Source organism: Chanodichthys erythropterus, chromosome 17 (assembly GCF_024489055.1).
Source record: "Chanodichthys erythropterus isolate Z2021 chromosome 17, ASM2448905v1, whole genome shotgun sequence".
NCBI lineage: Eukaryota > Metazoa > Chordata > Actinopteri > Cypriniformes > Xenocyprididae > Chanodichthys > Chanodichthys erythropterus.
In genome coordinates this window covers 31,003,242-31,030,415 of record NC_090237.1, presented here as the reverse complement: position 1 = coordinate 31,030,415, position 27,174 = coordinate 31,003,242, and the positions used below count along the sequence as shown (strand labels likewise).

General features: G+C 38.4%; 1 protein-coding gene across 1 annotated transcript in view; it reads left to right on the top strand.

Annotated features, from left to right (window-relative positions):
* LOC137004229 (uncharacterized) overlaps positions 1-27,174 on the top strand; it is a 33,725-nt gene that overhangs the window by 6,287 nt on the left and 264 nt on the right. Inside the window, exons 3-9 of the mRNA XM_067364417.1 lie at positions 6,529-6,942; positions 11,211-11,624; positions 17,070-17,513; positions 23,253-23,708; positions 26,018-26,347; positions 26,511-26,768; positions 26,857-27,099. Of these exons, the coding sequence (XP_067220518.1) occupies positions 6,529-6,942; positions 11,211-11,624; positions 17,070-17,513; positions 23,253-23,708; positions 26,018-26,347; positions 26,511-26,768; positions 26,857-27,099 (2,559 nt within the window). The remainder of the gene's footprint in view (positions 1-6,528; positions 6,943-11,210; positions 11,625-17,069; positions 17,514-23,252; positions 23,709-26,017; positions 26,348-26,510; positions 26,769-26,856; positions 27,100-27,174) is intronic.

Sequence of the window (27,174 nt, the reverse complement as noted above, 5' to 3'; positions counted from 1 at the left end):
CTGGCGCTGACTCGGGCTCTGGTGCAGAGTCTGGCGCTGACTCGGGCTCTGGTGCAGAGTCTGGCGCTGACTCGGGCTCTGGTGCAGAGTCTGGCGCTGACTCGGGCTCTGGTGCAGAGTCTGGCGCTGACTCGGGCTCTGGTGCAGAGTCTGGCGCTGACTCGGGCTCTGGTGCAGAGTCTGGCGCTGACTCGGGCTCTGGTGCAGAGTCTGGCGCTGACTCGGGCTCTGGTGCAGAGTCTGGCGCTGACTCGGGCTCTGGTGCAGAGTCTGGCGCTGACTCGGGCTCTGGTGCAGAGTCTGGCGCTGACTCGGGCTCTGGTGCAGAGTCTGGCGCTGACTCGGGCTCTGGTGACTCGGTGGCTCGTGGAGGACTGTAGCGGGCTCGTGGAGGACTGGAGCTTCAGGTTCTGTCCAGAAATCAATGAGCCAGTGATCCTCTTCTGGTGAGGGCTTTGGCTTTGCGGCGGCCATTTCGCCTTATGGCCTGGGTGCAGCATCGGCCATCTTGCCTTGTGGCTCTGGTGCGGCAGTGGCCATCTTCCTTGGCGGCTTGGGCTTCGTGGCGGCCATTTTCTTTGGCGGCTTATGCTTCGCGGTGGCCACTTTGTTCAGTGGCTCTGGCGTGGCAGCGGTTATTTTCATTGGCGGTTTGGGCTTCAGGTCAGGCAGGACCACATGGGAAGACCCATTGGAGGGATTTGTGGAGGAAACTGGCGGCAGGCGAACTGGCAAACTGGCCAGGCCGCCCGTGTTTCTGAGGGGACCGGACGGGGAAGATACGATTTTTCTTGAACCTCTTCAATTTCGAAATCAGAACCATTTAGAAAGAGAATCAGATTAATAGACTCGACTAGGGAAAAGAAACAGGCATGTTCACTATAACAAATCGTATCCTCATCCAGGCCCTTCAGAAAACAGGTGTTAAGTGGAGCATCTGGCCAGTTCACCATTCAAGAAAGCTCAGAAAATTCCTCCACGTACCTCCCCAGTGGACGACCGTCCTGCCTGAGGGTCCACAGATGGTCCACCGCTGAGACCTTGGGCCTGTGGCTTGTTGAAGGGATAGGGACCAGGAAGATACCCATCTTCTTGTTGAAGTCCTTGCAGTTTGGTCTGTTCTTCTATCACAATTGGTGTATAGTGCAGCAAGGATGAGGCTGAATAGGAACTTCCACAAGAGATGTAAATTTTATTAAATGAAGGAGCAAATAGCAGTCTAACACCATAAAGACATAATACTACAACAACAAGAACGGACAGGGAATGCAGGGAAGTGAGTCCTTATATAGGGATTGCTGATGATCAAGTCCAGGTGCTGGTAATCAGTGATGATGGGCAGATGACGAGGAAGTGGGTGCAGGTGTGGAAAGAAACAAGGAGGATCATGGGATATGGAGTCCGGGACAGAAAAGAACTGTGACACACACACACACACACACACATACACATACATATACATATATATATATATATATATATATATATATATATATATATATATATATATATAATATATATATATATATGTAGTTTAAAATGTGTTCTTTTTCCCCCAACACATTCATAATCATTAGTACTTTTGTCGGTGCTTTGCAGCAAGATTTAAACACGAGTCTGATCGCGGAATGAGCTATATTAGACCTATAGCTATATAGATAGGTTATTAAAGGATGGTTTAGTAGGCTATTATTATATTAATTAAATATAAACGTGCGACTAATGGCCTGACTGAAAATGACGACTACTAGAAAAATCTTTAGTCGGTGACAGCTCTTGGCTATGACATTACGAAAAGTGCAAATCATGCCATGCATGCATAATAAGTCAAATGGTTTTTATTTTATTTCATTTGTTACTTTTATTATCAACTTAATTATTAAATATAACACACAACTTGTATATAATTGCTGAAAAAAATTGTGGGGTGCTATGGGGGTGCTTTGGTCTTTCTTGGGGGTGCTGAAGCACCTGCTAGTCCCTCCCTAGCACCACCCATGTTTGTAGACATGAATAAAGACATTTGTGACCTTGACCACAAACCCAGTCATAAGTCACACGGGTATATATGTAGCAATAGCCAACAATACATTGTATGAGTTAAAATTATCGATTTTTCTTTTATGCCAAAAATCATTAGGATATTAAGTAAAGATCATGTTCCATGAAGATATTTTGTAAATTTCCTATCGTAAATATATATAAAAAATGTTCCTTTCATTAGTAATATGCATTACTAAGGACTTTAAAAGTGATTTTCTAAATATTTAGATTTTTTTTGCACCCTTAGATTACAGATTTTCAAAAAGTTGTATCTCATATATATATATATATATATATATATATACATCAATGGAAAGCTTTATTCAGCTTTCAGATGATGTATAAATGATGGTAGAATAGCGACACTACACATAAAGAGAATTTAAGAGTGTCACAGTGTGCATTAAGCAATCCACATATGTCCTGTGTTTCCTTTAATTATAAAACACTCAATTTATAATTTGTCTAGTTTTAAACACAATACATAATTGGTGTCAAACCCTATAAAAGACAGCTGTGAAAAATGTTTGTCTCAGTGCAATGGCTTATCTTGCGTTATTGCCAAACAATGCGCTGATCTGCTCAGCGAGAGCACAGAGTGCTCTTTTTGCCATTTTTGCGGTGAGGAAAAAACACAATCACGTGATTTTTAAAGGTAAGGGTTGTCACCATATATGGTTCATTGGAGGCGTTTCCGAATGCTAATGACGTAAACTTGAATGAGTATGGTACTTACGCACATGTAGGATTTATCAACAATGATTGCTTACTCATGTGCGTAAGAACTGCGTGCGCACGTTTGATAAATACGGATTTTCTTGTACTTAGTCACATTCAAAAGTTCATTCATAGGACAAAATGTAGAACTTTTTCTACGCACTGTTGATAAATGAGGGCCCTGGTTCTAGAAAGACACCTTGATTAAATTTCTTTAAACATGGTGGCAGCTTCTATATATAAGGCCAAAAGTAAATGGATATTTCTAACATCTTGATAGCAGCATTTTACATGGGTCAAAATGACAAGAAAAATACCTATTTTTCAGTTTTTGCCAGTAAAATGTTTTGGAAGGGCAAGTAAAAAATCTGCGAACCAGTTGTGTTGAGCCCTGTTTTATTATATGTGTTATATATTGTCTTTGTAATGATGCAAATACAAGCTCTACAGTCATTATAGTTTTACAGATGCAAATTTGTTTTGAATGTAAAAGTATGAATGTAAAATTTTTGACTGGTTTAATTTTTATCATTGCCGACACAAAGTACAAAGTCTTGTATGTGTCAATGTGGCAACAATCAATCATACTATACTTGACAATTACTAGGAAAAAAAATAATTTTTTTTCCCACTTTGAATCACTATTCCTCAGAGCAGCTATTCTCACTGGAGAGAATCTGAACTACTATTGTTAGTCTGTCTCTAATGTTGCTCTGCAAAATTTTTTTGAAAAATTAAATCCCCAAAACGAAGACAATAAAATAGATAATTCTTAAACAGAGTAGAATAAAAAGCTTTTCTGAGACAGTCTGTTGGAGTTTGCTTTATTTATCAGCCACTTTAACCCAATCTCACGGCAATTCATACATATTTTATGAGGTGGCTAATTCATTAAAATGTGTTCAATCTCACTCGTATGAATGTGTACGATTTTTCAAAAAGCATCCATAGGGAGGACCTGTTACATACAGAGGAGGTCGGAGACATAGGTACAGTTTATGATGTTTGAGACAACCAGAGCAGTGAGCAGGTGAGTTAAGCAGATTAAGCTTCCAGACAGAATATATATCAAGACAGTAATACTTGACTTGATCTTCGCACCAGGTTTGATGAAGGCAGAGAGACGTGGAGCAGAAGAGGCTCTTGGACATGGCACTTTCCCTTTACCCCTTTACGTACCTCCTGACATCCATTGCCATGTTGGGCCACCAGAAGCGCTGTTTGAGCAGCGAGAGGATTTCATTGACCCCTGGGTGGCCAGTGCCCAACGACGCATGAGAGGAGTGGATGAGTGGAATGCATCGTGTCCGTGGGATATATTGCAAACCTGGAGAGCAACCCGGCGGAGTGTTGGTGGAGGCATTGGACTCGGGTAGCGTCTCTTCATACCAGGTTATGGGACTGACAATGAGGTTCTCTGGAAGGATGGACTTAGGATCTTCAGGACTTTCTTCGGGACTGTAAATACGTGATAGAGCATCAGCTTTGACATTCTTGGAACCAGGACGATAGGAAATGGTGAATTTGAATCGTGTAAAGAACAATGCCCATCTTGCTTGATGTGGATTTAATCTCTTAGCTTCACGCAGGTACTCCAGATTCTTATGATCGGTTAACACCAGAAAGGGATGTTGGGCTCCTTCGAGCCAATGCCTCCACTCCTCCAGGGCGAGCTTGATGGCAAGTAGCTCCCGGTTGCCGATGTCATAATTTACCTCCGCCGGGTTGAGTTTGCGGGAGAAGAAGGTACATGGATGGAGTCTACTTGGTTTCCCCTGCTGCTGGGACAGGACCGCTCCCACTCCTGTGGTGGACGCATCGACCTCGACCACGAAGGGAAGTTCTGGATCGGGATGCACAAGGAGGGGAGCAGTTGTGAAGGTGGTCTTGAGGTCCACAAAAGCTTTCTTTGCTGCTGGCATTCAGCTCTGAAATGCCCAGGATGGCCACAATACAAACAGAGACCCTGGGTCAGCCTCCTCTGTCGCTCAGCTGGTGTAAGATGTGATTTGCCTATCTGCATTTTGAGGCTGGCTGGTTCTGGGGAGCTGACGGATTCGGGCTGGCGGAGGAAGGATGGAAATAGTCACTGGTTTTGGTACTCTATGCACAGCTGCATACGAGTGGCGAATCTTATAGAAAGTTGGATGAACTTCTCGAGCCCGATGGTATCCTCGTATGCAGCGAGATGCAACCACACACGTGGATCCAACCCCTGACGATATCTGGAGATGAGGGCCTGCTCGTTCCAACCACTCGCTGCCGCTAACTCTAAAGCATAATCAGAGACAGATAAAGCACCTTGCTTCAGATTACACAGTCTCTCACCTATGGAGGAGTCCCATGAGGGTTTTCCAAAAACTTCCTTGAAGTGATTTATAAAGCTTGAGAGTGATTGCACGACGGGACTGTTCTAAGTCCAAAGGGGTTCTGCCCAGCGGAGTGCTTTACGGTCCAGTTGCTGAATCATAAACGCGACCTTCGCTTTATCGTCAGGGTACAGGTGCGGTTGCATCTCCAAAACCAGCGAACATTGCAGGATGAAGGCAAAGAGACGTGGAGCAGAAGAGGTTTCCAGACAGAGTATATATCAAGACAGAGTTACTTGACTTGATCTTCACACCAGATTCAACGAAGACAGGGAGACGTGGAGCAGATGCTACACAGAGACACTTACGGAGGACTGGGGAACACAGAGGATCTAGGAGACACACTGGAGACAGGTAAGTAGTCCGTAAGGTAAGCATTCATGTTAGTATGCGTTAACGAGACTGGACAATGACTGAGTGACTGTGAGTGTCTTTTATGGTGCTGCTGATTGGGATGGTGATGAGTGTCAGGTGCGTGTGATCAGTACTCTGGTGAGGAATGCGACGTGATTGGCTGGGTGCAGAGCCTGGCGTGTCTGTGACAGGACCACCCCTATCCTCGCCCCAAAACCTACCCATCACTAGAGTCTAGACAAATCGTACGAAAACGTACAAGTGAGGTTGTACGAATTCCTACAAATTAGCCACCTTGTAAAATACGTACGAATTGCTGTGAGATTGCGTTGGCCACTCTGCCATCACCAATAGATTCAAACACCTGTACTTTCTCCAGACAGATGAACTTGTTGCACACATGCACACTTTTTGGGAACAATTTATCTTACACTTGTTTATTAATGTCTGTGACTATAGTCAGATTATTTTGTATATATCGTGTTTGTGGTTGTAACTGAGCTGCAGTAGAAGTCCAAATTGTGCCTGTAAACTAAACCAAATATGTTTTGGTGTCATACTCATACAAAGCAAATTTCTTTCTGTAAACAATTATGATCATAGATTTCAGAATCACAGTCTTACCAAAAAAAAAAAAACAAACAAAACTGTTTACACGTGTGTTGATGACAATTTGTAATTTAGGCTTAATTTGTCAAATATACTTTGTATGAACTTTGACCTGAAAAAATTACATCAAAGTTGTTGGAGTATTATTACCATGATTTGATAAATTTACTATATTTACTACTACACCTTGCACAAATTACATTGTAAGAGATAATGTAAAAATAAAAATAATAAAATAAAAATAAACCCGGACTGACATGCTGATTCTCACCACAAACTTCAGAGGATGAAATACTCTTTCTCCTGCTGATCTCATATTGTGTCAGATTATATTTGATAAGCTGTTTCAATAGATCAGTGTCAGTTGATCATTTTTATATTAACACTTTCTTTTTCTTTGTCATCTCTAACTGAATCTTGTTCATTCTTTCTTTAGATTTGTTGAACCACAGAAAAAAACAGATAATTCATGGGAGAAAAGAAAGAGATCATTCATACTGGATTTGTGTCTGCAAGCTGCTTTCCATCAGAAAGAGACAATAGAAGAAACTGTGAAGAAACTGCTGTTATCTGTGAATTATGAGAGATGTGATTTCCTGATGGATCTGTGTTCACATGTGAAGGACTATGAGACTCAAACAGGCAGGAGTGTCCTTCCAGCATTACAGTCAATTTATCGTTCAGCTCCTGCAGTCTGGAGAATAAAGCTCTCAGAGAGAAAGAGCTCCATCCTCCTAGAAGTGCTGAAACTCCAAACAGAGAAGAAACCAGTAGAGCTGATAGACTGGACAGATGAAGAGAGTGAAGTGAGGGGATTCCTCCAGTGTCTGCCCTACATCTCACAGCTCAGGTCAGAGTTTTATGGAAAAATTCCCCTCATAGTTTGATTCAGATTATTTTAATGGTGTCATTTATATGCATTAATAAATAATGTTGTTAATTTAGATTAATTTGAAATACATTTATATCAGATCCATTAGTGATTTAAAGGTGCCCTTGATCATTTTTTTAAAAGATGTAATATAAGTCTAAAGTGTCTCCTGAATATGTCTGTGAAGTTTCAGCTCAAAATACCCCATAGTTTTTTTTTTATTAATTTTTTTAACTGCCTATTTTGGGGCATCATTAACTATGCACTGATTTTCACTCGACCCCGCCCCCTGCCAATCGCATCTTCCCAGCCATACGAGCTCTGGACTATATTACAGCGCATTTACAGAGTTCACACAGCTAATATAACCATAAAATGGATCTTTACAAGATGTTCGTCATGCATGCTGTATGCATGCTTCGAATTATGTGAGTAAAGTATATATTTGGATGTTAAACGTTTGATTCTGCATGAGTTTGAGGCTGTGCTCCGTGGCTAACGGCTAATGAGGAGAGATTTATAAAGAATGAAGTTGTTTATGCATTATACAGACTGCAAGTGTTTAAAAATGAAAATAGCGACGGCTCTCTTGTCTCCGTGAATACAGTAAGAAACGATGGTAACTTTAACCACATTTAACAGTACATTAGCAACATGCTAACGAAACATTTAGAAAGACAGTTTAAAAATATCACTAAAAATATCATGTTATCATGGATCATGTCAGTTAATATTGGTCCATCTGCCCTTTTTTGCTATTGTCATCGCTTGCTTACCTAGTCTGTTGATTCTGCTTTGCACATCCAGACGTTCTGCCCTTTCTAATGGCTTGAATATGAGCTGGCAATGGCATAGGCCTATTCAAATATTGGGGGCGGAACCCCCGACTGTTACGTAACAGTCGGTGTTATGTTGAGATCCGTGTGTTTTCCGGAAGTCTTTTAAACAAATGAGATTTATATAAGAAGGAGGAAACAATGGGGTTTGAGACTCACTGTATGTCATTTCCATGTACTGAACTCTTGTTATTCAACTATGCCGAGGTAAATTCAATTTTTGAATCAAGGTCACCTTTAAGCTTAATTTCTATTGTTTTAATGTAGCTGACTTTTTTTTAATTATTCTAACTGTTTACATTCACTTGAGATGAAACTGTCACGGGTGCACAAGAACAAGATGGTAAGATCCAATCGCAGCCTTTATTGGGCAATCCACAGTCGTACATCCAAGAAACAGGCAGGGGTCAAAATCCAGATAAACAGTCCACAAAATGAAAAAAAACCAGCGATACAAAATGTGCAAGACAATACAACAAACCACAACCAAGGACAGAAACAACTGTGTATAAATAGACAGACACTAATGATGAAACACAAAACAGCTGAGTGCAATGACTGGGATAATGAGTCCAGGAGTGAGTATGGGAATTGTAGTTCACTATATGTTTTCTTCATATAGTGGACTTAAAGGTACAATATTTATGTAAATAGTATATATGTTATATTTTCTGTCCGCTAGAGGTCGCTAGAGGTCTATTCAAAACAAAGGCGTATCTTGATGACGGCAAGTTTGAGCACAGAATATTGGGACATGTGGTCTTCACCTCAACGGACGGTGTATAAGAATTGGGATAGGACTCGGGAAGAAATCATGTTCATGGTTGCGATTATTACATTACTGTAGTATGAAGCAGAGTAGGACCGAGTGTTGTGGGAGCTGAACGAGGCCGCTGGAGCGATTGTGCAACACACGCCTAATGAGCAGCAGAACTTTTATTATGACACAGTCGCCGGCGCCGCTTCTGCTTTTCCGGTCATGAGTATGAGGTAACGCAGCTCTGTTTATCATATTAGATACATTTGAGAGTGTTGAAAATGTTATAACGTTACTCTGTGCGTTCGCTCGGTGGTTGCTGTGAGACACTGTTGCACACTTCAATAAGATAGATCGATTTTAGATTATCATATTAAATGCTGGATGGCTTGTGTTGATAAATGGCATGCAATTAATTTAAAAACATATTGTATGGTGGAGAAAATTCTGTATTACTGTTACTAAAAATAAAGCTGCCTCTGATTATGCTATGTTAGCTATTTGACAAAATAGTGTTTTTCTCTGAGGCATGGTAAAGCATGGTACTCGCAAAAAATCAAGAAAATTGATTTAAACAATAAGACTAAACATTTTGAGCTATATAAAAATAATTAGTTTTCTGTCTATAAATATATCTAAACAGATGTTCCCTTGTCTATTAAAACGTGTAAATTAACACGTGTTTCCATGGTTTCTACAAAATAAAACCAGAAACCAAGGGTAACCTGGGTATGATGCCATTGACAGGCGACTCCTCACATGTCCCTGAGCCTTTGTTAAATTGCAATTTTCTCATGATTTACAAATAGTTGCAAACATTTGGGATATTGTAAGTACTCAAATGAACAAAATATATAACACTGGCCTAGTGGTTTTTGGATATTTTATTGCAAAAATATTACATATTGCACCTTTAAGTTGGGTTCACCGGGTTGGAGGTCCAATTTGCAGTTTCAGTGCAGCTTCAAAGGGCTCTACATGATCCCAGACGAGGAATAAGGGTCTTATCTAGCAAAACCATCAGTCATTTTCTAAAAAAAAAAAAAATTATATACTTTTTAACCACAAATGCTTATCTTGTGCTAGCTCTCTTCTTCTTCTTGTAGAATTCCAGCAGTGTAGATGCTGCTAAGTGTATTACTGCCCTCCACAGGTCAAACTTTAAATTATTTCTTATATACTTGCACTAGCATATAGTTATAGTAGATAAGATTTTAGTTCAAACTTTGACCTGTGGAGGGGAGTAATTAAGGCAGTTTTTTTTTTTTTTTTTTTTGACCAATCGTTTTGCTAGATAAGTCCCTTATTCCTCATCTGGGATTGTGTAGAGCCCTTTGAAGCTGCACTGAAATTGCACTTTGGACCGTCAACCCATTGGTAGCTGTTGAAGACTATATAGAGAAAAATCCTGGAATGTTTTCCTTAAAAACCTTAATTTCTTTTCGACTGAAGAAAGAAAGACTTGAACATCTTGGATGACATGGGATTGAGTAAATTATCAGACAGTTTTAATTCTGAAGTGAACTAATCCTTTAATAATGAGCCAAAATACACTGAGTGCAGGAAAGTAATTAAAAATTTGTTTTTAATTATTTTATTTTATTTTCATGTCTGTCCACTTGAACATAGATTTAAGGGGTCTTGACAATATGCTTGTAATTATTTTAATATTTTCACTCAGTTTTAAATACAGTCATTAAGTGTTAAAAACAAGCCATTTGACAGCATTGTTTCATCTTATGCGATTTTTGGGGGGTCTGAAAAGTTTTTTTCATAGTACAGTGACATCATATATGACAAAAGATCAAAGGAAATTTGACTCCTCAATCCATAAATGGTTTATTGGTCAACACACAAAGTACTGTGGCTTATTCACAGGAGAAAAGGGAAGAATTTGTCCCTGCTAACATCGACCTTGGTAACTAGGGATGTATGATTTAGACCAAGAAGTCTCAGCTAGGCAATACCACTTCTGAAATGTGTTGGTCTTGAGTTGTGGTGTCTAGCAGCAGCAGTTCAGTGTGTCTGAGTTCATAATGTTTTCTTCCACACAGTGAGACTGACAGCTGATACATTAATATATTTTGGTTTCTATATATATGGGGGAAAATGTAATTGGTTGACAATGTAAATACAGACATTTAGTGTTTAGTGATGAATCAATAATGGTGGAGCGACCATCTGTCTGACAAAGATTTATAAACATCAGCTGAATCTGTTAATTAAATTAATCATTTTAAATTTGTGATTTCAGGAAATTGTTTAAATTACTGTATATATATATATATATATATATATATATATATATATATATATATATATATATATATATTTTTTTTTTTTTTTTTTTTTTTCATTATGTTTGTTTATTCGCAGTTATACCCTCTTTTTTGTTTGAAAAATTTAATTGATTTCAACCAGTGTAGTTCCACTTGCCCATATCATTTTTATATTTTGCCAGAAAAAAAATTCAATTTCACCTCAGGGCAAAACTGAAAACTAAAAGATATTTATAAGAAACATCTGTTCATCACTTTTCACTGAACAATTACACTGACCTTAGGTATTATCTGGCAAACTGTTTGATCAATTTCAAGAATCTTTATTTGTCTCCTTTGTCATCTCTTACTGAATCTTGTTCACTCTTTCTTTAGATTTGTTGATCCACAAAATAAAACATCTGAATCATGGAAGAAAAGAAAGAGATCATATATACTGGATTTGTGTCTGCAAGCTGCTATCCACCAAAAAGAGACAATAGAAGAAACTGTGAAGAAACTGCTGTCATCTGTGAATTATGACAGATGTGATTTCCTGATGGATCTGTGTTCACATGTGAAGGACTATGAGACTCAAACAGGCAGGAGTGTCCTTCCAGCATTACAGTCAATTTATCGTTCCGCTCCTGCAGTCTGGAGAATAAACCTCTCAGAGAGAAAGAGCTCCATCCTCCTAGAAGTGCTGAAACTCCAAACAGAGAAGAAACCAGTAGAGCTGATAGACTGGACAGATGAAGAGAGTGAAGTGAGGGGATTCCTCCAGTGTCTACCCTACATCTCACAGCTCAGGTGAGAGTTTTATGGGGAAAAGACAGCACAAGCTTGTTTATTGTATTCAGTTCTCACAATACAATTAATGAAATTAATGTGTGTTTTGGGTAGACAATATATATCTGAAAGTGAACCAGAATTAAAAACACTGAATTGAAGTGTGGTTTTGTCAACACCACAGTGGCTGGTTGCATAAACTTCTTAGACCTCTTAGTCTCACAACCCTTACACAAAGAAAATATATTTCCTAATATATGAATGATCAATATATTAAATGATTTAACGGTATATTAGAAAATATGCAGAATAATATATTATGTAAATATATTACAATATATTGAATAATACATAAGGAATTGCTGATTTCATATATTGAAAATATGTGAAAATATATTTTTACTTATGTATCATAATGTTTGTAATTTTATATTCAGTAATACACTTCATAACATATAGATGGGATAAGAAGGTGCTGCATGTGTATAAATATAATATTGAACATACAGTGGGTACGGAAAGTATTCAGACCCCCTTAAATTTTTCACTATTTGTTATATTGCAGCCATTTGCTAAAATCATTTGTTCATTTTTTCCTCATTAATGTAGAAACATATTGACAGAAAAACACAGAATTGTTGACATTTTTGCAGATTAATTAAAAAAGAAAAACTGAAATATCACATGGTCCTAAGTATTCAGACCCTTTGCTCAGTATTTAGTAGAAGTATCCTTTTGATCTAATACAGCCACTAAGCCACTAAGACTAATACAGTCTTTTTGGGAAAGATGCAACAAGTTTTTCACACCTGGATTTGGGGATCCTCTGCCATTCCTCCTTGCAGATCCTCTCCAGTTCTGTCAGGTTGGATGGTAAACGTTGGTGGACAGCCATTTTTAGGTCTCTCCAGAGATGCTCAATTGGGTTTAAGTCAGGGCTCTGGCTGGGCCATTCAAGAACAGTCACGGAGTTGTTGTGAAGCCACTCCTTCGTTATTTTAGCTGTGTGCTTAGTGTCATTGTCTTGTTGGAAGGTAAACCTTCGGCCCAGTCTGAGGTCCTGAGCACTCTGGAGAAGGTTTTCGTCCAGGATATCCCTGTACTTGACCGCATTCATCTTTCCCTCGATTGCAACCAGTCGTCCTGTCCCTGCAGCTGAAAAACACCCCCACAGCATGATGCTGCCACCATCATGCTTCACTGTTGGGACTGTATTGGACATGATGAGCAGTGCCTGGTTTTCTCCACACATACCGCTTAGAATTAAGGCCAAAAAGTTCTATCTTGGTCTCATCAGACCAGAGAATCTTATTTCTCACCATCTTTGAGTCCTTCAGGTGTTTTTTTAGCAAACTCCATGCAGGCTTTCATGTGTCTTGCACTGAGGAGAGGCTTCCGTCGGGCCACTCTGCCATAAAGCCCCGACTGGTGGAGGTCTGCAGTGATGGTTGACTTTCTACAACTTTCTCCCATCTCCCGACTGCATCTCTGGAGCTCAGCCACAGTGATCTTTGGGTTCTTCTTATCTCTCTCACCAAGGCTCTTCTCCCCCGATAACTCAGTTTGGCTGGACGGCCAGCTCTTGGAAGGGTTCTGATCGTCCCAAACATCTTCCATTTAAGGATTATGGAGGCCACTGTGCTCTTAGGAACCTTAAGTGCAGCAGAAATTTTTTTGTAACCTTGGTCAGATCTGTGCCTTGCCACAATTCTGCCTCTGAGCTCTTCAGGCAGTTCCTTTGACCCCATGATTCTCATTTGCTCTGACATGCACTGTGAGCTGTAAGGTCTTATATAGACAGGTGTGTGGCTTTCCTAATCAAGTCCAATCAGTATAATCAAACACAGCTGGGCTCAAATCAAGGTGTAGAACCATCTCAAGGATGATCAGAAGAAATGGACAGCACCTGAGTTAAATATATGAGTGTCACAGCAAAGGGTCTGAATACTTAGGACCATGTGATATTTCAGTTTTTCTTTTTTAATAAATCTGCAAAAATGTCAACAATTCTGTGTTTTTCTGTCAATATGGGGTGCTGTGTGTACATTAATGAGGAAAAAAATGAACTTAAATGATTCTAGCAAATGGCTGCAATATAACAAAGAGTGAAAAATTTAAGGGGGTCTGAATACTTTCCGTACCCACTGTATATTTACTCATGCAGTATTTACACACACATATGGAAATATATAATGTAATATATTTCATAATTATTTAAATATTATATGTGTCATATTTTCATATATAGCTTGTTAACCATAGCACAAGTGTGTACTAAAGTATTTAGCAAAGAGACTGTGACTATGACTGAGTGCAGAGCCATTACTTTTTAAAAAGTAATATATAGTTTGAATGGTGTTCGGTCACTCGTCAATCTAACCACAGGCTCTACTCTTCAGCACAATGGTAACCCCAAAAAATTAATTCTGTGAATTGTGTATATATGTTTGTACATACATTCACATTTATATGGGAACATGTATGTGCAATATATGTACACAATAAAGGATAAAACTTGAATATTTGAATGTACATGAATATTACATGTAATTCAATTTTTGTCTTCATTTATAAATATGTTTATACGTATCAATATATAACCATACATGGTCAATGCATATATTGCAGTATATTGAAAAATATAAGCACTAGTTTCCCATATATGGAAATGTATTATGCAATATATTGCATTATATTTTGCAGTATATTCCTATATATTTGTGTTAGGTAAGGAAAGTTAGACATCTCATTTTTTCTTCAAGACCGATCATAGCTGTTTTATAGCAGTTACATAAAAAGGTAGATTGGTGTAATTTGAATCTGTAAAGTAAGACCGATCAGCCCTAACTAATTGCTGGTTGGTCAGACTAGTTCTTATGACACAGTCTTAATTTAGCAGCTGTGTTTATGCAGCTGACCGCTAAGGGTGTGAATCATCACTGGTCTCACGATTCAGTTCGATTATGATTATCATGTCAATGATTCAATTCGATTCCATGATGCATCACGATGCGTTGCATGCTCAGTTTTCAATATTACTGCACATCGCTACATTTTCGTCAATGATAAGCAGTCAGATATATGAACTCCCTTTTTTTTATCTTCTCCAAGAAAATACACTTCCTGACTGTAGCTAACATCAAACAAAACTTAAGTCTGAACACAGCATGACAGGAGTATTTAGAACTAATAGTAAAACTAGTAAATACTAAAAGCGCATGAAATTATCAAGTAGTGTTCTTGTTACAATAACAGTCGCACACATTCACACACAGACGCTCTCTCTCTTACACACTCACATGCTTGCATGCTGTAAATGTTAAAATAGTGGGTAATTTTTTTATTACTCGCTTTTGTGTTTCATCTCCTTCCGCCATTTTACGCTAATGCTTGAAGCGAATATGCAACAAATGACGTCAGAGAAATGTCAGTAGGCTATAATCGATTATGGTCTATTACTGCATCGATGCAGAATCGTTCACGTCCGCATCGTGATGCATCGTAGAACCGATTCATTTCAACAACCCTACTGGCTGCTAGCAGTAGTTTTGTAGGTAGATCTGTTGTTTAAATCCTTTGGAGCAGTTGTGGCCTAATGGTTAGAAAGTCAGGCTGGTAACCCAAAGGTTGCGGGTTAGAATCTCAATACTGGAAGGCAATGACTGAGGTGCCCTTGAGCAAAGCACCTAACGCCCAATCACTCCGGGTGTGTATGTCTACAGTTTACTGTGTGTGTGTGTGTGTGTGTGTGTGTGTGTGTGTGTGTGTGTGTGTGTGTGTGTGTGTGTGTGTGTGTGTGTGTGTGTGTGTGTGTGTGCTTGTTTTCATGATTTATGAGGACACAAATTTGTATAATGACATGGGTATTACACTGGTATTAAGACGTAAACATGTTTTATGAGGACATTTCTTCATATTTAAAATAGTTTTAAAAACATACTAAACAATGTTTTATTAAAAATGTACAAATGCAGAATGTTTTCTCTGATGGGTAGGTTTAGGGATATAGGGTAGTGTAGGGGGATAAAATGTACAGTTTGTACAGTATAAAAACCATTACGCCTATGGAATGTCCTCAATAAGATAGCAAAACAAGCCTGTGTGTGTGTGTGTGTGTGCTTTTGTTTATATTACATTGTGGGGACCAAATGTCCCCATGATGTAATATAAACCTGAGTTCACCTACATCGTGGGGACCAGCCAGCGGTCCCCACAATGTAAATGGGTTTATAAATCATATAGAATGAGTTTTTGTGAAAAAGTAAAAGTTTGCACAGTTTCCTGTGAGGGTTAGGTTTAGGGGTAGGGGCAGGGTAGGGGGATAGAATGTACAGTTTGTTCAGTGTAAAATGCATTGAAGTCTATGGAAAGTCCCCACAATTCACAAAAACAAACATGTGTGTGTGTGTGTGTGTGTGTGTGTGTGTGTGTGTGTGTGTGTGTGTGTGTGTGTGTGTGTGTGTGTGTGTGTGTTCACGCCTCGCTACTCCTATTGTGTCTGTACTGGATGGGTTAAATGCAGAGGACAAATTCAGAGTATGGCTTATCATACTTTCACGTTCTCTCACTCTTGTTCAGTCAGTCTCTGTATTTCATGTAGCAGTTTCATGCAGCGCACATGTTTATATATGCGGTTCAGACATGTGCCGATTCGGTAATACGTGAATATGCACGATATTGTTATCGTGGGAACTTCAAAATACCGTAAATAATTATTATTATGAATTATTAACATTTTTATAATACATTTTAAGAATACTTTACCCATCAACCGTATAAAATGCACAACACCGCTGTATGCTGCGTCAAAAAAAAACAAGTGCTCAGATGTAAACAAGCCCAACATGCACGAGAAGCACAAGGCGGAACGAGTGAAGGAGATGCGCTGAATGAACGTGTACGTTCACTCTCTGACAGCAGAGGGTGCTGATGGAACAGAAGTGCAGCGGTTACCCTGGAAACCGCGTAAAGAAAGCAGCTGCGCTACTACAGTATTTAAAATGCTTCAAACAGCCTGCACCAAATAATTAATACCAAAGTCCCTTTTATTCTATAGTCTTTGTTAATACTTAAACACTAAATAGGCTATTTACTTTCAAACTTAAGCATTTTTATATTTTAATCTGGACTAAAACATGCCCTATAATGATTGAAAATGTTGTGATTATTTGTTATTTTTCAGTAAACTTAGTGATATAAGGCTTCATTAGTTAACATATTAATTCATTATTACCAAACTGACAATGAAAAATACTTATAAAGCAATCATTAATGTTAATTTCTTAGTTAAAGTTTAATAACTACCAAAATCAAAAGTTCTAATTATTAATGGAGCTGAGCTAAAACTAACAATGATCAGTTGTATTTTTTAACTAGCATTAACAAAAAAATAAGTCATTTTTTTTCAATATTTTATATTCTCCTTTACTGTACAATAAAGTGAAAATTGTGTGTGTATCTCCACAGATTTTGTGACATTATCTACATGAAGAGAGAAGCTGCTGTAAAGTTTCTGCTGAATCTGTTTGTTTCAGCATCAGAGTTTGATGAAAATACAGAAGAAAATTACACTGAACTATTAACATCTGTGTGCAGCTACACATATTTCCCCTGTGATGAGAATTATTATGATGATTATAAGGATCAGTGTGATTTCCTGCTGGATCTGTGTTCACATGTGAAGGACTGTGAGACTCAAACAGGCAGGAGTTTCCTTCCAGCATTACAGACAATTTATCAGTCAGCTCCTGCAGTCTGGTTCATAAACCTCTCAGAGAAAAAGATCTCCATCCTCCTAGAAGTGCTGAAACTCCAAACAGAGAAGAATCCAGTAGATCTGATAGACTGGACAGATGAAGAGAGTGAAGTGAGGGGATTCCTCCAGTGTCTGCCCTACATCTCACAACTCAGGTGAGACCCACACTGTAAAAAATTTCCTGTAGAAATTACAGTAACTTACTGGCAGCTGGTTGCCAGTAACTTACTGTAAATTGAACTTACAGTAAAAATACTGTATTAATATTTACAGTACCATTTAACTTGCTGTAAACATATTTACAGTATACAGGGGCGCCAGAAAATGTCCCTTTAAAAACAGAAAAATACTGTCAGAAAAAAAGCATAGATAAACTGCAAAAAAGATCCTGTGAAAAGACGGTACTTTTCTGGCAGCAGGAGCGCCAGAAAATAATGTAAAATAACTGTTATTTTAAAACATTTAATAAGACATTTATTTTCCAGTTTTTTTCAGACACCCCTGCTGCGCAGGGTTTATAATGTAGATGAATCAATAGCACAACACAGTTGTTAGATTCAAATGACAGTCCAGTTCATGATGCCTACAAAGCAATCAACAGACAGCCATCATCACCTGAAGTTATTTTGTTTAGCTTTCATTACTACTGCAAATGTGTTTAACAAACACAGTCACAGCAGTCAGAAAAAACAAGAGAACATTAAGAGTGAAGAGCCCAACTAATGGAACAGCTATTCACCATTATGGTGACTTCAAACAGAGTTAAAACCTCTGCTGATTCTCAATAACAACCTTTGTTGATGTCTAACATAAATCAAGTCAATCTGGTTAGTAATAAGTGAAGCTGGGGATGTTGTTTGCAGTGGCGTAAATTAATATGATCGTTTTTTCCTTACATCTGCTATAATATAATATGCCATTAGTCCCGAGAGTATGTACATTAGTTAATAAATACGAGGATCAGCAATTCTTATAAGGTTGTCCTGATAGACTCGTGGCAGCATTTTCATTTAGCAGTCAAGAGGTTCTGGGTTCTAACCCAACCATGTATTTTTTTTTCTCATTAAGAAATCAACCAAAGATGTTCATTAAGATTGTATATCAAGAACAGGGATACGTTTATGTGTAGCTATTTTGTTTTGTGATTTCAACCTAACAAATAGAGAGTCTCTGCAACAGATTCAGCAGAACAACATGATTTCAAAAACAACACATTCTAGCGCCAGATCGCCTATTATTAACTCAAATTGATAACCAACTAGAACTGTTTCTTTTGTATTACATATCCGTGCCGCGAGAGGTTTCAAAACGTGGTCGGGACAATATCGACCCTTTCAAAAAGTGGTACACTGTAAAAAACTTCCTGTAGAAATTACAGTAACTTACTGGCAGCAGGTTGCCAGTAACTTACTGTAAATTGAACTTACAGTAAAAATACTGTATTAATACAGTATTTACAGTACCATTTAACTTGCTGTAAACATATTTACAGTATAGTATTTTTTTGCTGTAAAAAATACAATAATTTTAAGGTCTTTTCTCTAGAAATATATTTTAAATACAATCAAAAATATATAACTTTACGCTGTAAAATTTCCTGTAATTCATTGTCCACTGTTTCTATTTACTATAAAGCTGTACAAATGGTAAATTACTGTATTTTAACAGGTCTCAGTAAATAATAAAAAGACAATGACAACTGTATAACGTTTATAATTTTGTTTTTAATTGTTCAATTGTAATACTTGAAATAACATTTTAATATTCTTGCAGACTGAACTTTCAGTTTTCTTCACAAAATCTGATATTCCCCAAGCCTGCAGTAACATTTATACATAAACGTTTAACATTACAGCATTTTAAAACAATTAATGAACAAATTCAGTCATAAGAACAATCTTAAAAACTTTCACATTTAAAATAACTCTCCGCAGTGGAATGTGTTTGCTCTCATACACTGAAGCAGTGTTAAAGTTAATGAGATAATTGATTGATGATTGAGTGATGATTGACAATTAGTGGAAACACCTGATGATAATAAGCAGAATCACTGAAGAAACAACAAGAAAAAGAGAGAGACACAACTATAACTGACTTCCAGCCATTAAACATTATTACACTTATTATTAACCAGTTTGATTTGATTTCTGTCATACATCAACAAAAGTTCTTACTGAGAATGAACAGATGTTTAGATGTAAATGTTTTAATGAAAGTTTAGTTTGAAGTCACCATCATGGTGAAAAGCATTTCCTTTAGTTGGGCTCTTGACTCTCTTTGTTAACATTAATTTATCTTTGGCTGCTCCAACTTTGTCTTTGTAAAGCACATTTGTGCCAGAGGAAGTGGACAGCGTTTCCCAAAAGTGCTGTGAGCCAAAGTTGATCAATTTAGGTTTACAATGCTTTGGGAATAACACAGTCATAATGGTTGTGTTTTGATGATGACATTCTCATTGTGAAGTGGCCAGATTCATTGGAGACATCCAATTACATTACCTGGTTACACAGATTTTATAATATTTCTTTACAGTAAATCTCTGTTACCGTTTGAGATCCAACAGAGCTTTTATAATCTGAAGGAGTTTTTTGAAACACACACAGACATCAAGAATCAGCACATGACCCTCAACAATGGTGACAATCAAACAAAGTGCTTCATGTTGCAGTGCATGATGGGAGCCACCAATCAAAACTCATCCATGGCTCCCATCATGCATTGCTGCATGAATAAATTATGCAGCTGAATTGTCCTGTAATTTTCATAGATTGTTCATGTTTGCTTTATTTCTCTGTTGTTTTGTTGTGACAGTAGCTTGTTTTGTGATGTTCAGAGTTGATCTGTTTGTCAGTATTTTGTATTTATTTATCGTCACCGTTCTTGAGAATCATATGCTGACTCTTGATGTCTGTGTGTGTTTAAACACTGAAGCTTCAGTTCATAATGTATTATTCTTAATAAAAAAAGTTTCTACTACTGTTGGATCTCAAGCTGTAAAATCACAAGACTACAATCATTAATACTAAAGCTACACATCAAGCAAACGGTCAGAGATTTCAACACTAAACGACATCAGGCCATCGCATGATGATAAAATCATCATCAAATTATATTGTGACCAGCTCATATTTTCTCTGACCATAAAAAATGTGCTTTACAAACACAAAGTTGGAGCAATCAGAGAAAAATTAATAATAAAAGGTAAATAGTCAAGAGCCCAACTAAAGCAAACGCTGACCTCTTTCATGGTGACTTGAAATGAAACTCCATAAAAAATTAATTAACACCTTTTTTCTCTCTTTCCTTCAGTGATTCTGCTTATTATCATCAGGTGTCTCCACTAATTGTCAATCATCACTCAATCATCAATCAATTATCCCATTAACTTTAACACTGCTTCAGTGTTACTTTTTAACACCCGGCAAGATGGACTCATATGTTACATTTACATTTACATTTACATTTAGTCATTTAGCAGACGCTTTTATCCAAAGCGACTTACAAATGAGAGTAGTAGAATCAGTTAAATCAACATGAGAACAACAGTATGTAAGTGCTGAGTGAAGTCACAGTTATGTCAGTAAAGTGCTCATAGCGAATTATTATTATTATTTTTTTTTTTTTTTTAAATAAATAAATACACAGATAGGAGAAGAATATTAGTCAAGGTAAGTGCTACTACTACTGGGTCAAGTGCTGACGAAAAGGATACGTCTTTAGCATTTTTTTGAAAATGGCTAGAGACTCGGCTGCTCGGATAGAGCGTGGTAGGTCATTCCACCAGCCAGGAACAGTCCCGGAGAAGGTCCGTGAGAGTGATTTTGTGCCCCTATGTGATGGCACCACAAGGCGCCGTTCACTTGCAGAACGCAGGTTTCTGGAGGGCGCGTAAGTCTGAAGTAGTGAGTTAAGGTATAACGGTGCAGAGCCAGCTGTCGTTCTGTAAGCAAACATCAGAGCCTTGAATTGGATGCGAGCAGCTACTGGCAGCCAGTGCAGACTGATGAAGAGAGGAGTGACGTGCGCTCTCTTCGGTTCGTTGAAGACCAGTCTTGCTGCAGCATTTTGGATCAGTTGTAGAGGCTTGATAGTGCATGCTGGAAGGCCAGCCAAGAGAGCATTACAGTAGTCCAGTCTGGATAGAACAAGAGCTTGGACAAGAATTTGTGTGGAATGTTCAGATAGGAAGGGTCTAATCTTCCTGATGTTGTACAAGGCAAATCTGCAGGACCGGGTCGTTGCTGCAATATGATCTGTGAAGGTTAGACCAGCATCCATCACCACTCCAAGGTTTCTGGCTGTCCTGGAAGGAGTGATGGTTGAAGACCCAAGTTGAACTGAAAGGTTGTGATGAAGTGTTGGGTTTGCACCGATCACAAGCAGTTCTGTTTTTGCAAGGTTGAGTTGGAGGTGGTGGTCCTTCATCCAGGCAGAAATGGCTGTCAGGCAGGCTGTGATGCGACCAGCAACCGTCGGATCATCTGGTTGGAATGAGAGGTAGAGTTGTGTGTCATCAGCATAACAGTGATGGGAGAAACCATGATCCTGAATGACTGATCCTAGTGATGACGTGTAGATGGAGAAGAGAAGTGGACCAAGCACAGAGCCCTGAGGTACCCCAGTAGCAAGATGATGTGACTTGGACACCTCACCTCTCCAAGATACCCTGAAGGACCTACCTGAGAGGTAAGACTCGAACCACTGGAGCGCGGTTCCCGTGATGCCCTTCGACATGAGTGTAGACAGGAGGATCTGGTGGTTCACTGTGTCAAAGGCAGCAGACAGGTCCAGCAAGATGAGTACTGATGATTTTGAAGATGCTCGTGCCAGTCTCAGGGCTTCAGTGACTGAGAGCAGGGCAGTCTCAGTAGAGTGGCCACTCTTGAAACCAGACTGGTGGTTGTCAAGGAGGTTGTTCTGTGAGAGATAAGTAGACAGTTGGTTGAATACAACTCTCTCAAGTGTCTTAGCAATGAAAGGAAGAAGGGATACTGGTCTGTAGTTTTCTAAAAGAGCTGGATTCAGAGTGGGTTTCTTAAGCAGTGGGGTAATCCTAGCCTGCTTAAAAGCTGTGGGAAATGTTCCAGTGTGAAGGGAGGAATTGATAATGTGAGTGAGTGCAGGTAGAATTGAGGAGGAGATGGCCTGAAGAAGAGGAGTGGGGATAGGGTCTAGCGGACAGGTAGTAGGGTGATTGGAAAGAATGAGTTTGGAAACATCTGCTACAGCTACTGCTCGAGCTACAGTGGGTTTTTGCATAGTCGATCTACAATCTTCATCTCTCTGTCCCAGACTCCCAGTATATACAGTGAAGAAAAACTAGTCGAATTATCTAGGTTTGTTAGTTTGTCTTTAGAAAAAACAGACTTGTGCAATTTTATTCAGACTAAGGCATTTACATGACATTTGAAAAGATGAATAATAGTTTTAGTCTGACTGAAATCAAACATGTAAATTGCATGTTATTATGATTACTGATGTGATTATATACAGGAAACAACTGCACTTGACCTTAATGGAGCTCTAGATTGTTTCTGTCAATCAGAAAACAAACACAGTGTAGAAACTGTCTGTCTGACACAGGTTTACCATCATATCAACTGATTCAATGGCTTAAATCATTTTGAAAGAATGTCTCAAAGAAATTGATTACATTATTTGATTATTTTTTCACATTTTATTAAATGTCAGTTTAATTTTTAGAGACCAGACACATACACAAAAATCACAGAAATGCCTAATTCTTAAAATACATATTCATTTTAATAATTGTATTTGAAAGAGAGATAAACATTTGTTTCAGCCACAAGAAACAGTAGATTGAAAAAACTCTACTGTAGTATTTTATTTTATCCAGCTCTCGACATTGACTTTCTCATTTTGTCTCTCCACAGAATTCATGAATGTGCTTTGAACTTTAAGATGGAAAAATCTGTCCAGTTTCTGCTGAATCTGACTGTTGCAGCTTCAAAGTGTGTTTCAACTACAGGAGAGAGTTTCATTGAGCTGTTAACATCTGTGTGCAGCTACAGATCATTTCTCTGTTATGACGATGATGAGATTTATGATGAGCATGAGGATGAACATTGTGATTTCCTGCTGGATCTGTGTTCACATGTAAAGGACTATGAGACTCAAACAGGCAGGAGTTTCCTTCCAGCATTACAGTCAATTTATCGTTCAGCTCCTGCAGTCTGGAGAATAAAGCTCTCAGAGAGAAAGAGCTCCATCCTCCTAGAAGTGCTGAAACTCCAAACAGAGAAGAAACCAGTAGATCTGATAGACTGGACAGATGAAGAGAGTGAAGTGAGAGGATTCCTCCAGTGTCTGCCCTACATCTCACAGCTCAGGTGAGCGTTTTATGGGGAACAGACCAGCCATACTTGATTATTGTGTTCAGTGCTCACAATTAAATGAATGCATATGGTGAGTAGACAGTATATATGTGAATGTGAAACCAGAATGAAAACACTGAATTGAAGGGTGGTTTTGTCAACACCACAGCAGCTGTTTACATAAACTTCTTACTGAAAAACTGTCCATAACATTTTAAAAGACTAATAATTGTTTTAGCCCAACTGAAATTGAATGTTTAAAGTACAAACCCAATTCCAAAAAAGTTGGGACAAACTGTGAATAAAAACAGAATGCAACGATGTGGAAGTTTCAAATTTCAATATTTTATTCAGAATAAAACATAGATGACATATCAAATGTTTAAACTGAGAAAATGTATAATTTTAAGGGAAAAATAAGTTGATTTTAAATTTCATGGCATCAACATCTCAAAAAAGTTGGGACAAGGCCATGTTTACCACTGTGTGGCATCCCCTCTTCTTTTTATAACAGTCTGCAAACGTCTGGGAACTGAGGAGACAAGTTGCTCAAGTGTAGGAATAGGAATGTTGTCCCATTCTTGTCTAATACAGGCTTCTAGTTGCTCAACTGTCTTAGGTCTTCTTTGTCGCATCTTCCTCTTTATGATGCTCTAAATGTTTTCTATGGGTGAAAGATCTGGGCTGCAGGCTGGCCATTTCAGTACCCGGATCCTTCTTCTACGCAGCCATGATGTTGTAATTGATGCAGTATGTGGTCTGGCATTGTCATGTTGGAAAATGCAAGGTCTTCCCTGAACTTGGATATACCTTTCAGCATTGATGGTGCCTTTCCAGATGTGTAAGCTGCCCATGCCACATGCACTCATGCAACCCCAAACCATCAGAGATGCAGGCTTCTGAACTGAGAGCTGATAACAACTTGGGTTGTCCTTGTCCGGATGACATGGCGTCCCAGTTTTCCAAAAAGAACTTCAAATTTTGATTCGTCAGACCACAGAACAGTTTTCCACTTTGCCACAGTCCATTTTAAATGAGCCTTGGCCCAGAGAAAACGGCTGTGCTACTGGATCATGTTTAGATATGGCTTCTTTTTTGACCTATAGAGTTTTAGCCGGCAACGGCGAATGGCACGGTGGATTGTGTTCACCGACAGTGTTTTCTGGAAGTATTCCTGAGCCCATGTTGTGATTTCCATTACAGTAGCATTCCTGTATGTGATGCAGTGCCGTCTAAGGGCCTGAAGATCATGGGCATTCAGTATGGTTTTCCGGCCTTGACCTTTAAGCACAGAGATTGTTCCAGATTCTCTGAATCTTTGGATGATATTATGCACTGTAGATGATGATAACTTCAAACTCTTTGCAATTTTTCTCTGAGAAACTCTTTTCTGATATTGCTCCACTAGTTTTCACTGCAGCATTGGGGGAATTGCTGTTCCTTATATTTACATTTAACTTTTCCGGCCTCTTATTGCTACCTATCCCAACATTTTTGGAATGTGTAGCTCTCATGAAATCCAAAATAAGCCAATATTTGGCATGACATTTCAAAATGTCTCACTTTCAACATTTGATATGTTATCTATATTCTATTGTGAATAAAATATAAGTTTATGAGATTTGTAAATTATTGCATTTCTTTTTTATTCACAATTTGTACAGTGTCCCAACTTTTTTGGAATCTGGTTTGTACATGTGAACATGATTACTGATGTGACGTAACACACAGGACAAAAGCGAACTTAACTTTAATGGATCTAGATTAAGTGTTTCTGTCAGAAAACACAACTGACTGTCTGTCTGACACAGGTTTACCTTCATATCAACTGAATATGTGCCAATTACATGTATTTAAAATTAATTGTTTTTAAGGAAATTAAATTACTCAAACTTTGTTTGTTTTTTTCATTTTGTTTAGATTCCAAAAGATAGAAGCTGTACAAAAATACTTTACTTACTAATTATTCAATTTAGGATTAGATTTATAACACACTCTATACACAACCAGACACTACAACTGAAATATACTGAATGAAGTTAAAACTGAATTGTGAACACAACAACAAAAAAAAATCATTCCAGCTTATGTTCATATGTTTTTATATTAATTAATAATTCAATGAATCATTTTTTTCAATATTTCAAATTCTCCTTCACTGGACAATAAAGTGAAAATTGTGTGTGTATCTTCAGATTTTCTGACATTATCTACATGGAGAGAGAAGCTGCTGTAAAGTTTCTGCTGAATCTGTTTGTTTCAGCATCAGAGTTTGATGTAAATACAGAAGAAAATTACACTGAACTATTAACATCTGTGTGCAGCTACACATATTTCCCCTGTGATGATGATGATGATGATGATGATGATGATGAGTATCACATTGATCAGTGTGATTTCCTGCTGGATCTGTGTTCACATGTGAAGGACTATGAGACTCAAACAGGCAGGAGTGTCCTTCCAGCATTACAGCCGATTTATCGTTCAGCTCCTGCAGTCTGGAGAATAAAGCTCTCAGAGAGAAAGATCTCCATCCTCCTAGAAGTGCTGAAACTCCAAACAGAGAAGAATCCAGTAGAGCTGATAGACTGGACAGATGAAGAGAGTGAAGTGAGGGGATTCCTCCAGTGTCTGCCCTACATCTCACAGCTCAGGTGTGTTTTAAATACTTTTTAAGTGCCAATTTAAATTCCTTCATATTTAATTAAATATATGCTTTTTCAACCACATATTCTAAACTGAAATCAGAATGCTTGAATATTACCATGACACAATAATTTTATATATTTAACCATTTTCATTCATTAAATCCTGTAGGAATGCTGAGCGGTTCATCCCTTCACTGTGTAAAGTGTTTGGACCGAGAGTGAAGGCAGATCAGGTGACTCCTCTGCTTCAAGCTTTAGACTTCACCGTCACTCTGAGTGGAAAATTACCCAGCAGCACCTGCAGATCTGTGGGGAGAGTTCTGGGCCGTTCACCCTCGAAACTAAACCTGACTCTGAACACAAGCGTCATCTCTCTCAGAGGACTCAAACTGCTCTTCAAACACATCACACACCTGCAGAAACTGAGGTTTGACATTCATTATCTGAATTCTTACCATTTAAATCATCCTTAAATGAACTAATGAATGTTTCTCATGATCTTTTATCTTTGACAGTGTGGAAGACAAACTGTTAGTGAAGATGTCCAGAGCGCTGAGGTCATCGAATGCTCCTTCACTGACCACAGAGGAGTTTTCACTGCTCACAAAAGGCCCAAAGCAAAATCTCTCTCATATCGTGAGCAGCTTGTCGTCTCTCCTGAGACTGTTGTCTGTTCAGTGTTTGGATCTCACTGAGTGTAAATCAGAGTCTCTGTCTCTCACGACTCTTTTGGGTCTCCAGGAACCTCTGACTATCAGGTCCATGTTCAGTTCAGTTGGTCCATTTTTGTGAGTAAATCAACCTGTTTCACAAACTGACAAGCGCTGTTCTGT